This window comes from Arvicola amphibius, chromosome 1 (assembly GCF_903992535.2).
Source record: "Arvicola amphibius chromosome 1, mArvAmp1.2, whole genome shotgun sequence".
Taxonomy (NCBI): Eukaryota; Metazoa; Chordata; class Mammalia; order Rodentia; family Cricetidae; genus Arvicola; species Arvicola amphibius.
In genome coordinates this window covers 150,017,653-150,030,900 of record NC_052047.1, presented here as the reverse complement: position 1 = coordinate 150,030,900, position 13,248 = coordinate 150,017,653, and the positions used below count along the sequence as shown (strand labels likewise).

The following is a 13,248-nucleotide window of genomic DNA, read 5'->3' as shown; positions in this document are numbered from 1 at the left end:
GATACTATGGGCCAGTAGGCTGAAGATGGATGCCCCAACAGTACAGAAGAACTTTGGGTGACTGTCCAGGTAGTGAAATGTCTCTGTCAATTCTAGAGTTTTAGAAGTTGCTTGCAATGCATTTCCTGTTTACTTAGGTAATATTATATCCTTCTGGAGTCTTTGATGAAGTTGAGGAATTTATAGTTATAGTTTTCCTTAGTTATGATAAAAGATAAAGTAGATATAAATATTGTAACTGTAGTTCTTGCTTGATACCTGTCTTGTTATATGTAGTTTTGTTATGTTAAAGTTAAAGCCTTCCTTTTTATTTAAACAGAAAAGGGCAAATGGTGTAGAAGGTCCTTCTGTCTATGTGTTGATTTTATTGGTTAATAAAGGAACTGCTTTGGGCCTATAGCAGAGCTGTAGGGGAACAGAGCTAGGCAGGGAAAACTAAATGGAATTCTGGGAGGAAGAAGACAGAGTCAGGGAGACGCCATGGACCACAGTCGGAGGTAGACGTGCTGAAACTTTGCTGGTAGGCCATGACCTCATGGTGATATACAGATTAATAGAAAGTGATTAAATTAAGATATAAGAGTTAGCCAATAAGAAGCTAGAGCTAATAGCCAAGCAGTGATTTAATTAATACAGTTTCTCTGTTTCAGGGCTAAGCTAGCCAGGGGACCAGGATGAACAAGCAGGTCCTCCTCCTACAAAAAGTGTTGGGAAGAAGGCTTAGTCAATCAAATGCTTCCATGAAAGTATGAGAACCTGAGTTCATCTTTGTCTTTGTACAAGGCTGGCATGGAGGCTTCTGTCTCTAACCCCAATAGCAGGGTTGGAGGACCCGAGAAAGAATCCTCAGGGTCTGCTGGCCAGTCAAGATAGCCAAATCAGGGAGTTCCAGCTTCAGTGAAAGACCCTATCTCAAAAAATAAGATGGGGGTGGGCTGAAGAGATGATTCAGCTTGTAGAGGACCAGTGAGGTTCAGTTCCTAGAACCAAGTGGCTCACAAGCAGGCAGTCCTAACTCCAGTTCCAGAGGATCTGGTGCCCTCTTCTGGCCTCTGCAGGCACCAGCAATCACACAGTGCACAGACATGCATGCAGGCAAAACATCCACACAAATAAAATAAGCCTTCTGTTTTGTTTTGTTTTTCAAGACAGAGTCTCACTCTGGCTATCCTGGAACTACCTCTGTAGACCAGGCTGGCCTCAAACTCAACGATCCCCATGCCTGCCTGCCCCTGACTCCCAACTGCAGGACTAAAGGCATGGGCCACCACCACCCATAAAATAAATAGGTCTTAGCCAGGTGGTGGTGGCGCATGCCTTTATTCCTAGCACTCAGGAGGCAGAGGCAGGCGGATCTCTGTGAATTCGAGGCCAGCCTGGTCTACAAGAGGTAGCTCCAGGACAGGCTCCAAAGCCATAGAGAAACCCTGTTTAGAAAAACCAAAATAAATAAATAAATAAATAAATAAATAAATAAATAAATAAATAAATAAATAGGTCTTTAAAAATAAAGGCGGAGTTGGGCGGTGAAAGTGCCTTTAATCCCAGGACTTGGAGGTAGAAGCAAGTAGCTCTGAGTTCCGGTCCAGCCTGGTCTACAGAGAGAGTTCCAGGCCAGCCAGAGCAGTTATACAAAGAAACCCTGTCTCGAAAACCCAAATAAATAAATAAGTAAATAAAGGTAGTGAGGGACAAAGGAAGATACTGACATTGACCTTTGACCTCTGCACACACATGCACGAATGTACACCAACACCCACTGATGCGTATACAATTCGCCATACGCAAACAAACGAAAGAAACCAGCTCAGGCTGTGGGAATCGTTTAGCATCTACACTTCCATAGATGTTCAGACACCTTGGCACCTTGGCACCACAAACCCGGCTCTGAGCATTCTAGACTGTGGGCACTGGTGGAATTTGGCTTCTCCCTCTCCCTTCAACACTGTGGTAGGAGAACCACTGAGAAACTTTTCACCCATGGTGCTCACTCCTGGCCCAGCCAGGGATCCTTTGTCCTCTTTGCTTCAGCAACCAACAGTGAAAAAAAAACAAAACAAAAAAGCATCCTGGTTACACTCAGTGCCTGAGTTGTAATGTCACATGACCTGGGTGAGGGTCAGGCACAGCAGGTATGACACAAGTCTTGAGTTTGGAAATGTCCATTTATTTATTTATTTATTTATTTATTATTTTTCGAGACAGGGTTTCTCTGCAGCTTTAGAGCCTGCTTGGAAATGTCCTTTTAGACCTTAGCAAGCAGCAGGGCTGAGTGGTGAGATCTTATTTGTATAGGTAAAGCTTGCCTGAAGACCTGAGGGTGGAGCTAGCCACTAGCTAACCATAGAGGTCTGGAGGTCTGTACAGACAGACACAGGAAGTGATATGACTGGGCACAGAGAGGAAGTGAGGAGGAGGAGACAGGAGCTCAGTCTCTTTTCGGCCGGGAAGTTGAATAGGTAAGGTGGCTATGGTTTGACTCCTTCGTCTCTCTGCTCTCTCAACATTTTCTCCTATATCTGACTCTGGGCTTTTATTATTAGAACTTGTGCCTTAGAAAGTTATTATCGAGGGAGACAAACCTCGACAAAAATACCACTTGGCCAGGGTGGGGCGTGGGGATCAGAATTGGTCACCTATTACAATCGAAATTGTAGTCATATTAGGTATGTTTTCTTTTTTTCTTTAAATATTTATTTATTATGTATACAATATTCTGCCTGGAGGCCAGAAGAGGGCACCAGACCCCACCACAGATGGCCGTGAGCCACCACGTGGCCGCGGGGAACCGAACCCATGACCCTCGGAAGAGCAGGCAACGCCCTCAACCCCCGAGCCATCTCTCCAGCCCTTAGGTATGTTTTCAAAGTCAAAAATGTATTTTAGATAGGTTGTCTTTAAATACTCAGACATCTAAAGAATGTGGCATTTAAAATGTTTTACTAACATAGGTTCTTTTTTTTGTTAATGACAATGAGACATGTCTGCTCCTGGCAGCACCAATCTACTTCAGAGAAGATGATGGGCACTGAAGAGACTCCACATGTGTGATGAGCCCACAAGGATTAATACAGTAGATGTACAGCTGACCAATATGTTGGACTACCCACGGAAAGTGTATACGGACACTCCACCTGGAGTAACCCACTTAGAGATATAGGGACACTTGTCCTTTGGATAAGTCACTGTCAGTTCTGTAGAAATCTTGTGAAATCATGGCTTTTCTCCATTCTATAGTATCCCAGCAGTGTATAAACCTGACTTTTCCTGTAGAACAACGGGATACCAACCCCGAAACACACCATGAAGCCATGGCATGAAAAGGATTCAGTCAAGTCAGTCAAGTCCTTGTTCTCATAGCCAAAATCTACATAAAAATAGTCCCCCACAAACTTTATTGATAGTCACTGATAAGAAAGGAGCCTCATACAGGAGGCAATATGTCTCTCTACCAGCCGACTCAGGAAGATGTTATCTACTGGTCTGCTCTGACTTAACTAGCTACTAATATTCTGTATTACCCTTTACCTTGGTTTCTGCCACGCCAGCACGGCAACTGTCGTTCTTCTGAGCGAAGGACGTCTGGATTAACACGCAACACAACTTCAGGTTCTGCAGACAAGCCCTTTATTCCACCTTCTCACAAGTATATATAGCCCTCAGCAGGGGAGGCCAAACCAGCAAAAGCAGGAAGCTCATCACCATAACTCAATGGCTTAGGGGTAAACATCCTTAGAAACATTGCTGAAAACAACAGATTGTTCCTGTTTTTGTTCCTGTTTTCAACCAACCTAAAGAGTGCGAAACAGGGGGCTGGAGAGATGGCTCAGTGGTTAAGAGCTCTGCTTGCTCTTCCAAAGATCCTGAGTTCAATTCCCAGCAACCACATGGTGGCTCACAACCATCTGTAATGAAATCTGGTGCCCTCTTCTGGCCTGCAGGCAGAGCACTGAGAATACTGTATACATAATAAAAAAGTTTTTAAAAAGAGTGCAAAACAGATCAAGTGGGGGTGCGAAGGCCTGTCCTCTAGGGACCCAGTAGGTTTCTACTAATGTAGGCTCAGGAAATTTAACTGTTTATACAGGAAAAAGGCTGAGCCACTAAAACTAGCTCCAGAGAGAAAAATTCTCACTTGGTCAACTTGCTGGAGTCAAAAGCAGGGTCCCCAGAAGAGATTCCTTTTAATTCAACCAGTTAGATGCTAATGCAAATCAAGCCCTTGTGACAGTGCAGATGCATGCTTGATACATTGTTACCACCTATGGGATTGTCTGTGTGCTGATATAAACTGAAAGCTTTGTGGAGAATACCTCTTCTTAGGCTTAGGCTTTACCCTTATGCTCCTATGCTGCTTCTTCTCCTTTTTTTTTCAAAATTCCCCCAAGGAATAAAGATACAGGCAGGAAATTGTGCCTAAGTCTGTCAGTTCGTTCTACCCCTCAGATCCCATTCACAAGTCAGTTTTCACTTGTCATAGAAGTCCTGTTCTGAACCCCATGGTAGTGCTGAGGCTGGTACTCAGTAGCTTCCTATACACATGGTATTTACTTTCTTTGTTGCAAAGTTTAGCCACTTGGTAAGAAAGTTCTAGCTGGGCAGTGTTGGTGCACACCTTTAATCCCAGCACTCTGGGAGGCAGAGGCAGATAGATCTCTGTGAATTCAAGACCAGCCTGGTCTACAAGAGCTAGTTCCAGGAGGCTCCAAAGCTACACAGAAGCCCTATTTCAAAAAACAAAAAAGACAATGCTCTTGCCTTGACTATTGACAGTATGCTGTACAAATTGGACAAGCAGAACAAAAAGAACCGCCAAACTTTGCCAAGACAAGGTGGGACAGCACTTCAGAATATTCTGCTTCACAGAAAAGTCTGTCAGATACCTGCTTCACAGAAAAGTCTATAGGCCAAAGATGGATACCCCAATGTTGCAGAGGAACCTTGCTTGACTATCCTGACAGCCAGCTGTTTCTGTCATTTTTCACATTTTTGGAAGTTGCTTGCTTTCTGCTTACTCAGTTAATATTATTTCCTTCATGGGTCTTTGAGGGAGTTGATTTTATAGTTATAGTTTTCCTTGTTAACAGATTCAGAAAAGAAGTGCACTAAAGAAATGTATATAAGGCTGAGAGACATAAAAGATAGTTTTGGTAATGTAAGTTAGAATAGAAAGTGAATTAGGTACAACCTTTGGACTCACCAAGATAGGCTAGATATGGAGTATTTTCTCTGGATTTGTCAGTTGTTAAAGGACTAGACATTGCTGATGTATTTATTGCCTGTATATATTGTATATAAATATTGCTTATTGTGTATATTTTCTTAATTATAACCTTTAATTTTTAGACAAAAAGGGGGAAATATGGTGACACCTTGTTTGTACAAATAAAGCTTGCCTGAAGACCTGAGGGTGGAGCTAGTCAGGTACCACCTAGGAACAGACCATCCAAAGGAAATTCCTAAAGCTCCAACCAATGTAAATAGGATCACCTGCTAGTACACACCCTGCTAACTTTTATGGTTTTTGCCTTTAAATAATGCTCTCTAGGAGGGCAGGTACCTCCTCTTGCCAGCATCAGTTGCTTTGAGGAAGTCCCTGCCAGCTTTTATTGTGCCTAAAATAAACCTTGCTTTTGCATTTTCCTGAGTCTGTCTCCTTGGTAGTCTTCTTGGGTCCCCATAGACTGGGCATAACAACACAAACATACATGCAGGCAAAAGACCAATGTACATAAAATAAAAATAAATTTTTTAAAAAGCAAATAAACATTTTTAAAATAAGGCTGTAAATGTCTTAGATTAGTGGAACAAGCTGTTAGCAGAAGCCCATCTGAATTGTATTGAGTATTGCCAGCCTTTGCTTCTGCTGGTCTTTTGCACAGCCTTGCAGCCCACTGCAGTCTTTTGGCAGGAGGGACCTATTCTCTGGGTGCACCGACCAGACCAGCTTATATCAGTAAAGCCTTTCGATTGTTCTGTGACAGTTATGACATCCTTCGTAAGACAGGAATACCTTACAATCCCCAGGGACAGGCCATAGTGGAATGAGCTCACGGAACACTCAAAGACTATATTCAAAAAACAAAAAGGGGGAGTATAATAGTATACTACACCCTGGGTATCTAGCAGTCTGTGTTTTATTTTTGCTGAATTTTCTTTTTCTTTGGGCCAGCTGTTGGCCCGGTACTATGATTTATGGTTCTACCCTTAACTGTTTTCAAGTTTTGTATCTTTTGAGCAGCTGTTGGGTTAACAAGATGACTGCCACTGTGGGCCGGGTGCCTAGCTTGGTGCCTGTTTCAGTGAGTGATGCTGAGTCGTCACGGCTGTGGTGGCTGCTACACCGCTGCGCTCTCTGAGACAGCCGGAGTAGCCACCCGTCAGGCAACTGCTACTGTTAATAATGTTCACCAGGGCATTTTTCAGTTTGACCTCCTTTGATAAAAACACTTGGAGCATGCGGTTGGCTGCTCCCTTTCCTTTCAGTTATATCTGTGCCACGCCCATGCCAGTCCGAACCCTGCTAATTATATAGAAAGGGGAGATGTTAGGAGCTGGTGGGGGCTGCAGACCCAGGCCCTGAATTTCCTGTAAACAACTTGGTTTTCCGCTGCTCTGAGCACCAGACCCTGGAGGCAGGGGAGTGGATTCTGATGGGTCTGCAGCTGAAAGATCCCAAGAGCTGGGGCATGGCCAGAGCACTATATAAGCTGCCCCTGAGCTCAATAAAGTTGGCATTCTTGTATCAAGGGTGACCCCTGTCCCCTGTGTCTGTCTCTGTCTGTGTGTCTTTGTGTTTTTAAGTCTCCAGCCTTTTTCCCGGCTCACAGACTGACCTGTGGTGGCACGGGCGCTACACTCTGCCTCCTGAGTGCTGGGATTAAAGCTGTGCTCCACCACTGCTCCTTCCCTACAGAAAGCCCTGATCAGATCCAGTATACTGGCCGCGTTAGGTTTACTTCTCTCTGCTCTGGACTCTTGCTAATGTCTCTGGCTGTTTTCTCTCTCTCATTTCCACAGTAAAAACCTCTCCCTTAGCTGGGCAGTGGTGGTGCACACTTTTAATCCCAGTGCTCGGGAGGCAGAGGCAGCTAGAGCTCTGTAAATTTGAGGCCAGCCTTGTCGACAAAGTGAGTTCCAGGACAGCTAGGGCTGCTACTCAGAGAAATCCTGTCTCGGAAAAAAAAAAAAAGAAAAAAAAAACCCAAAAAACCAAAAATCTTACAAAATCTTCTCCCTTAACCAGGCCATGGAGCAGTCATGGTGTGAGTTTATCCAGGTTATCTTTGTTGTTTTCCCACCACACAGGCCAGGTTAGCTAGCCTGCGAGCTTCTGGGTTCTTCTGTTTCCACCTCCCATTTCTCCTCAGTGCTGGGAGTATGCCACTCATGTTATGCGTCCCACTGTTATGTGGATTCTGGGGATTTGAACTTGGGTCCTCCCGCTTGTGTGACAAGAGCGTCACTCATTGAGATTGAATCACACCCTATCCCCAGTCCAGCATTGGAGACTGGGACTTCACACGCGCACGTGCACACGTGCAAACACACACACACACACACACACACACACACACCTCTCCCTTTAGAGATGGTGGTCACCCAAGAGGCAAAGCCCTCTAACAGACAGAGCCCAGATCTAAATGCACCTCCAGGCGCTGGGGAGTTTCCACCATCTTTCTGCTTCCTCCCCATGACCTATAGGAGTGGTGGCGTGTTGGAGGGGGAGGTCACAGGTGGGAAGAAGCCCTTTCTGACCTTAGTGTGTGGTGTCTGTCCTCTCAGGATGAAGTAGAGCTCTTCCCTGAACCTACCCCACAACACTCCTTGAGTGAGTCTGAAGGTGGGACTTTTGGGATTAACAAGGTCCAGAGACCCAGCTCTCCTTGGAGTGCTGGATTCTACCCAGCCAAGTGCCAGGCCCATGGATGCTTGGTTCTGCAACTCAGTGGGGATCTTTATTGCTGGGGCTTAGAGAGGGGCTGACAACAGACTCCCTATGAAGAATCCATTCTCTGGCTTCAGGGCTGGCTAGGGCTGATTGCTGTTTCTGTGAGACACTATCTTCTGGGAACAGGGTAGCTGCTGGCAGCAATATAGGAGATTCAAGGGAGAAGCGCTGGGCAGAAGCCCTCTTCAGTTGTTCAAGAGCCAAGGTGTCCTGGGTGTCCTCTGCTTCCTCCCTGGTGACCCCTGCTTCCTCCTGAGTGACCCCTGCTTCCTCCTGGGTGACCCCTGCTTCCTCCTGAGTGACCCCTGTTTCCTCCTGGGTGATTCCTGCTTCCTCTTGGGTGTCCTCTGCTTCCTCTTGAGAGACTTCAGCTGTCTCCTGGGTGAGTCTAGAGTCCTTTAGAGTGAGCAGAGTTCCCTCCAGGTTCTTGTACAATGAGGTAGGCTGAAACAAAGGGTTGCAGGGCCTGAGGTGAGTGGCTGGCCAGCAGGACTACCTTCAGACCAAGGAGCAAAGGGGTGAGACTGGGGGCAGGGAGGAGCCTAGGCAAAGGCGTGGCTCTGGGGCTGAGGGGCTCACCAGGTTCTGTAGCTCCTCTTCAAGGGCCAGGTTGTCCATTTGGTTAGCGTTCAATGCCTCCTGAAGCCTAGGGTAAAGGGCAGGCTCCCTGAGCCCCAAGTTCTTTTCCCAGTCACCCCTCATACACAGACTTCCTGAATCAGCTGTTAGCTGGAGCCTCCTTAGGAGGCAGAGCTTACCCACCTCACCATCGCAGAAGGAACTGTTCCTTTCATATAACATGTATTAGCTGCCTTTTCTTTCTTTCTTTTTTGTTTTTTGTTTGTTTGTTTGTTTTCGTTTTTATCTTTTTTGGTTGTTGTAGAGACAAGGTCTCATTATGTAGCCCTGGCTGGCCTGGAACTCACAAGACTGGACTCAAACACACAGAGAACTGCCTGCCTCTGCCTCCTGGTCCTGGGATGGAAAGGTATGGGTCATCATGCCTGACATTCTCATTTATTTATTTACTTTAAAAAATTTATGTGCACTGGTGTTGAGGGTGTCACATCCCCTGGAAGTTACGGACAATTGGACCCGGGTCCTCTAGAAGAGCAGTCAGTAGTACTCTTAACCACTGAGCCATTCCTTACACCACCCAGCATTTTCTATAAGATCTATTTATTTCTACCGGGTGGTGGCGGCTCAGGCCTTTAATCCCAGAACTCAGGAGATGGAGGCAGGTGGATCTCTGTGAGTTCCAGGATAACCAAGGCTACAGAATAAAACCCTGTCTCAAACTCCTCCCCCCTCAATTTATTTTTGCTTTTGCTCATTTCTAGTTTATTTTATGAATGTTTTGCCTGCTCCTGTGCCTGGGGCCCTCAGAGGCCAGAAGAAGTCGTCACGATGACCCCCTGGGACTAGAGTTAGATACAGTTGTGAGCGTCTGTTTGGGTGCTGGGATCTACACCTGGGTTCTATTCATTTCGAGACAGAGTTTCTCTGTGTAACAGCTGTAGCTGCCCTGGAACTCACTCTGTAGACCAGGCTGGCCTTGAACTCATTGAGATCCACCTGCCTCTGCCTTCCAAGTGGTAGGATTAAAGGTGTGCGCCACCACTGGCCGGCAATTATTTTTATTTCATTTTAAGTAATTAATTTTGAGCCAGACTCTCACATCACCAGGCTAGCTCTAGCTTACTGTAGAGACAAGGATGACCTTGAACTCTTTTTTTTGTTTTTTGTTTTTTTTTGTTTTTTTTTTTTTTGTTTTTCGAGACAGGGTTTCTCTGTGGCTTTGGAGCCTGTCCTGGAACTAGCTCTTGTAGACCAGGCTGGTCTCGAACTCACAGAGATCCACCTGCCTCTGCCTCCCGAGTGCTGGGATTAAAGGCGTGCGCCACCACCTCCCGGCCCGACCTTGAACTCTTGACCTTCTACTTCCATCCTACCTGCTGAGATTAGGGCCTGCACCACCATGCTTAGTTTATATGATACTAGCTCCCTGAAAGCAAAAACTCAACCAGCTTAGCTACATCCTCAACCCTTATTTGTTACTTATTCCTAACATGGTCTCATGTAGCCCAGGCTACATCTTCTAGAGAGGATGATGTTAAACCCCTGGTTTTCTTGCTTCCACCTCCAAATGCTGGGGTTGCAGTTGTGTGCTCACACCCAACTCTTCTTTAGCAAAAGACAGGCTGCTCATCACCTGGGCTGGGCCATGAGTCCTCTGAGGGCTCCATGGGACAGGGCAGAAGACTGACCATCTCTTTGAGCTGCGTCAGGGCTGGTTCAGGACTCTATGGCAGCAGGTTGGTGAGTTTACGGATCAGTCCTGCCTAAGAGCTCGGTGCCAGCAGCATGTGAGTGGGAACCTGGATTGCTCGGATTCATGGTTAAAGGCAGGAAGCCCTGGAGGAGAGGCATCACTTCCACCCTAGGACCTGTTACCAGGCAGAATTGAGCAGCCCCCAGGCTCCACTGGCTGACATCACAGAACGGAACCCTCCACAGCCAGCTACCTATATTGTTCCTTGACAGCTAAAGGTAAGAATCCTCACATACTAGACTCCTGCCACACAGTCAAGGCTGTGGTCAGTAACCAGCGGGACAGATCCTGATCCTGTAGGATACTTCTGCTTGGGAGGTGAGGGCCCTGCTGGCAAGGAGGTTATCTAGAGTGGGACAGAATAAAGACAAAAGAGAACACAGGCAGGGGATTCAGGGCAAGTGAAGACCCAAAGCCACAGTACCAGCCAAAACCAGAGCTGGCTTCACAGTCCTGTCCTGCAAACTTCACCCCACATGTCCCTGAAGCTCACCTCTCGCAGTCCCTCTGCAAATTCTGTATCTCCTTTGAAGTCCTCTTAGGGCCCCAGTCTTCCTGACTCATGAACCGGCTCTCCAGTGTCTCAGTGTCCCTGGGGAGGTGAGAGTAGCCCTCAGGGCCTGAAGGCCAGTTGTTACTTCCCAGCCTGAGACCCTGTCCTCTCCCTCCCCCAGGTAATACCCACCCACTCACAGAAACACACCCATGCAGGCAGCCTTACGATTCAGCATCTTTGGGCTCAGGAGTGTTCAGGAGTGTGAACAGGAATGTGACAGTGGGTTCTGATTGCAGGTCCACCCTTGGCTCTGGAGACGGCTTTGCAGAGAAGGTGCCTTGGTGACTAAAGTGACATGCAGCTTCCAACCCACAGGTCCAGTCCTCCCTCCCCTCCTTGCCCTTCCCATCTCTCTGTGCTCCTCAGCTTATGGGGAGGAAGCAGTGGAAAGGACAAGGCAAATGAGAGTTTTCTCCTAGGAGGCCCTCCGGCTGGAGAAGAACCCGAGATGGTCCAGCAGCTAGAGAGGCTGCAGCAAGAGGGAGGAATCTGAGGATTGGGACTACAGGTCTTGGCCTAGGCTAAGGAACAATTTCTGTAGCCTGCCTCTCTCCCTTGCCTTCTGTCTTAGAATCAGCAGTAAATGAGGGAGCCCCCAGGGCTTGCTGTCACCTCCAGGCTGGGCTCCCTGTAGTCCCCAGGTTCTTCTAGCTGTGGCTCTGGCTCTGGCTCTGGCTCTGGCTCTGGCTCAGCAGGCTGCATTGCTGCTCTCAAGGCCTGCTTGGGATGGGCACTCAATTTGCCTGTGGGAGACTGAGGGAGACAGACCTGCTTGGTGACCCACTTCCCCCAGAATCCCCAGGCTAGTGTTGTCAGACCATGGTCCAGCCAAGATGGTAAAGCCCTCAGCAGATACAATACAGGATGCCCAGTGTTGATGGTTAATATTGTCACCTTGACGATCTAGAATCACCTTGGAGACACAACTCCTGGCATATCGCTGAAGAAATTCCTACGTTGGGTAAGTTGAAGAAGACCCACCCTAGATATGGCTGTCACCATTCCAGGGGCTGCTGGGGTCCTAGTCAGAATGAAAAGCAGAAAGAGAACTGAGCACTGGCACTCATCTGGCCCTGCAGCACGAATGCAAAGGCACCATGACCAGACTCCTTAAGCTCCTGCTGCCATGACTTCCCCACCACGTTGGACCACATCCTCAAGCTGTGAGCCAAGATGGCCCTTCCTTATCTGAGCCGTGTTTGTTAGGTGTCTTGTCGCATGAGGAGAAAAGTGATCAACACAGTTTTCAGTTTTTTTTAAATATTTATTATTTATTTATTTATTTATTTATTTATTATGTATACAATGTTCTGTCTGTGTGTGTGCCTGAAGGCCAGAAGAGGGCACCAGACCTCATTACAGATGGTTGTGAGCCACCATGTGGTTGCTGGGAATTGAACTCAGGACCTTTGGAAGAGCAGGCAATGCTCTTAACCGCTGAGCCATCTCTCCAGCCCCAGTTTTCAGTTTTTTAAAAAGTTTATTGCCACTGTGCATCTGTGCATGGTTCTCATATGGAGGTCAGAAGATAGCTCTCAGGAGCCAGTTCTACCTTTGATGTCAAGGAACGAGCCTAGGTTGTTAGCCTTGTCTAGCAGAGGTTTGTGCCCACAGTCATCTCAGGATCCCATAGCCTGGCCATTTGCAGGGTGTAAATCCAATTACAATCCCAAAGTGAATATTTTAGGCACAGGTGTAGTCTTAGTACATAGTGGGCAGAGGCAGGAGGGTCAAAAATTTAAGACCAGCCAGGTGGTGGTGGCGGCGCATGATTTTAATCCCAGCACTCAGGAGGTAGAGGCAGAGACAGAGGCAGATGGATTGCTGGGATTTCCACTAAGTCCACCACTGGTTTTGCTTTTTAGAAGGGAGCCACCTGAGAAAATTCTGCTCACCTGCAGCTTTGGTAAAATCACCAGGTGAGAAACAGGACATACAAATTTCAGGTACTGACTCTTTATCATGTAAGTGGTACTGGAGATCAAACCCAAGGGTCCACGTGTGCTAGGCAAGCACTCTATCACATCCCAAACATGACAGCATTGCAGGGAATTCACTTACATAAAACTGTGTTTGCTCGTCTTTGGGAGTTTGCTGTAGCCCAGGCTGATCGCAACTCATCACACATGGAGCATGGCTCCTGCTCCTCCCACCTCTACCTCCCCAGCAGGGACTTCATGTGTGCAGCTGGCTGACTGTGTCGGTGGTGATCTTTCCCTGCTGGTCAGGGTTCGCTCGCCGCAGCTGGTGCCGAAACCCGGGAACTTCGGCGGACACACGCGGGGGGTCGAAGAGGATTCAGAACTCTACACACGAAGCGGTCGGCGCCGGTAAGTATCCTCAGGTATGCTTCTTGGAGGAATTAGTCCTTTGTGGTTTGCACTAGCAGTGGTTGTTTTTGCTGTAGTG

The 13,248-nt window shown here is 47.2% G+C and overlaps 1 protein-coding gene and 1 long non-coding RNA gene across 2 annotated transcripts; one reads left to right on the top strand and one right to left on the bottom strand.

Annotated features, from left to right (window-relative positions):
* Nucleotides 1–2,408: 2,408 nt before the first annotated feature.
* LOC119824449 lies at nucleotides 2,409–3,769 on the top strand. The gene is made up of 3 exons (XR_005287097.1): nucleotides 2,409–2,459; nucleotides 2,727–2,855; nucleotides 2,979–3,769. It is a non-coding gene; the product is annotated as an uncharacterized LOC119824449 (long non-coding RNA).
* Nucleotides 3,770–8,144: 4,375 nt separating this feature from the next.
* On the bottom strand, nucleotides 8,145–12,803 carry LOC119801945 (translation initiation factor IF-2-like). Its single transcript, XM_038312781.2, is given in 7 exon segments — nucleotides 8,145–8,299; nucleotides 8,302–8,395; nucleotides 8,531–8,597; nucleotides 10,777–10,875; nucleotides 11,005–11,099; nucleotides 11,452–11,742; nucleotides 12,735–12,803. Coding segments are annotated over 7 exon segments (870 nt in total).
* Nucleotides 12,804–13,248: the final 445 nt, after the last annotated feature.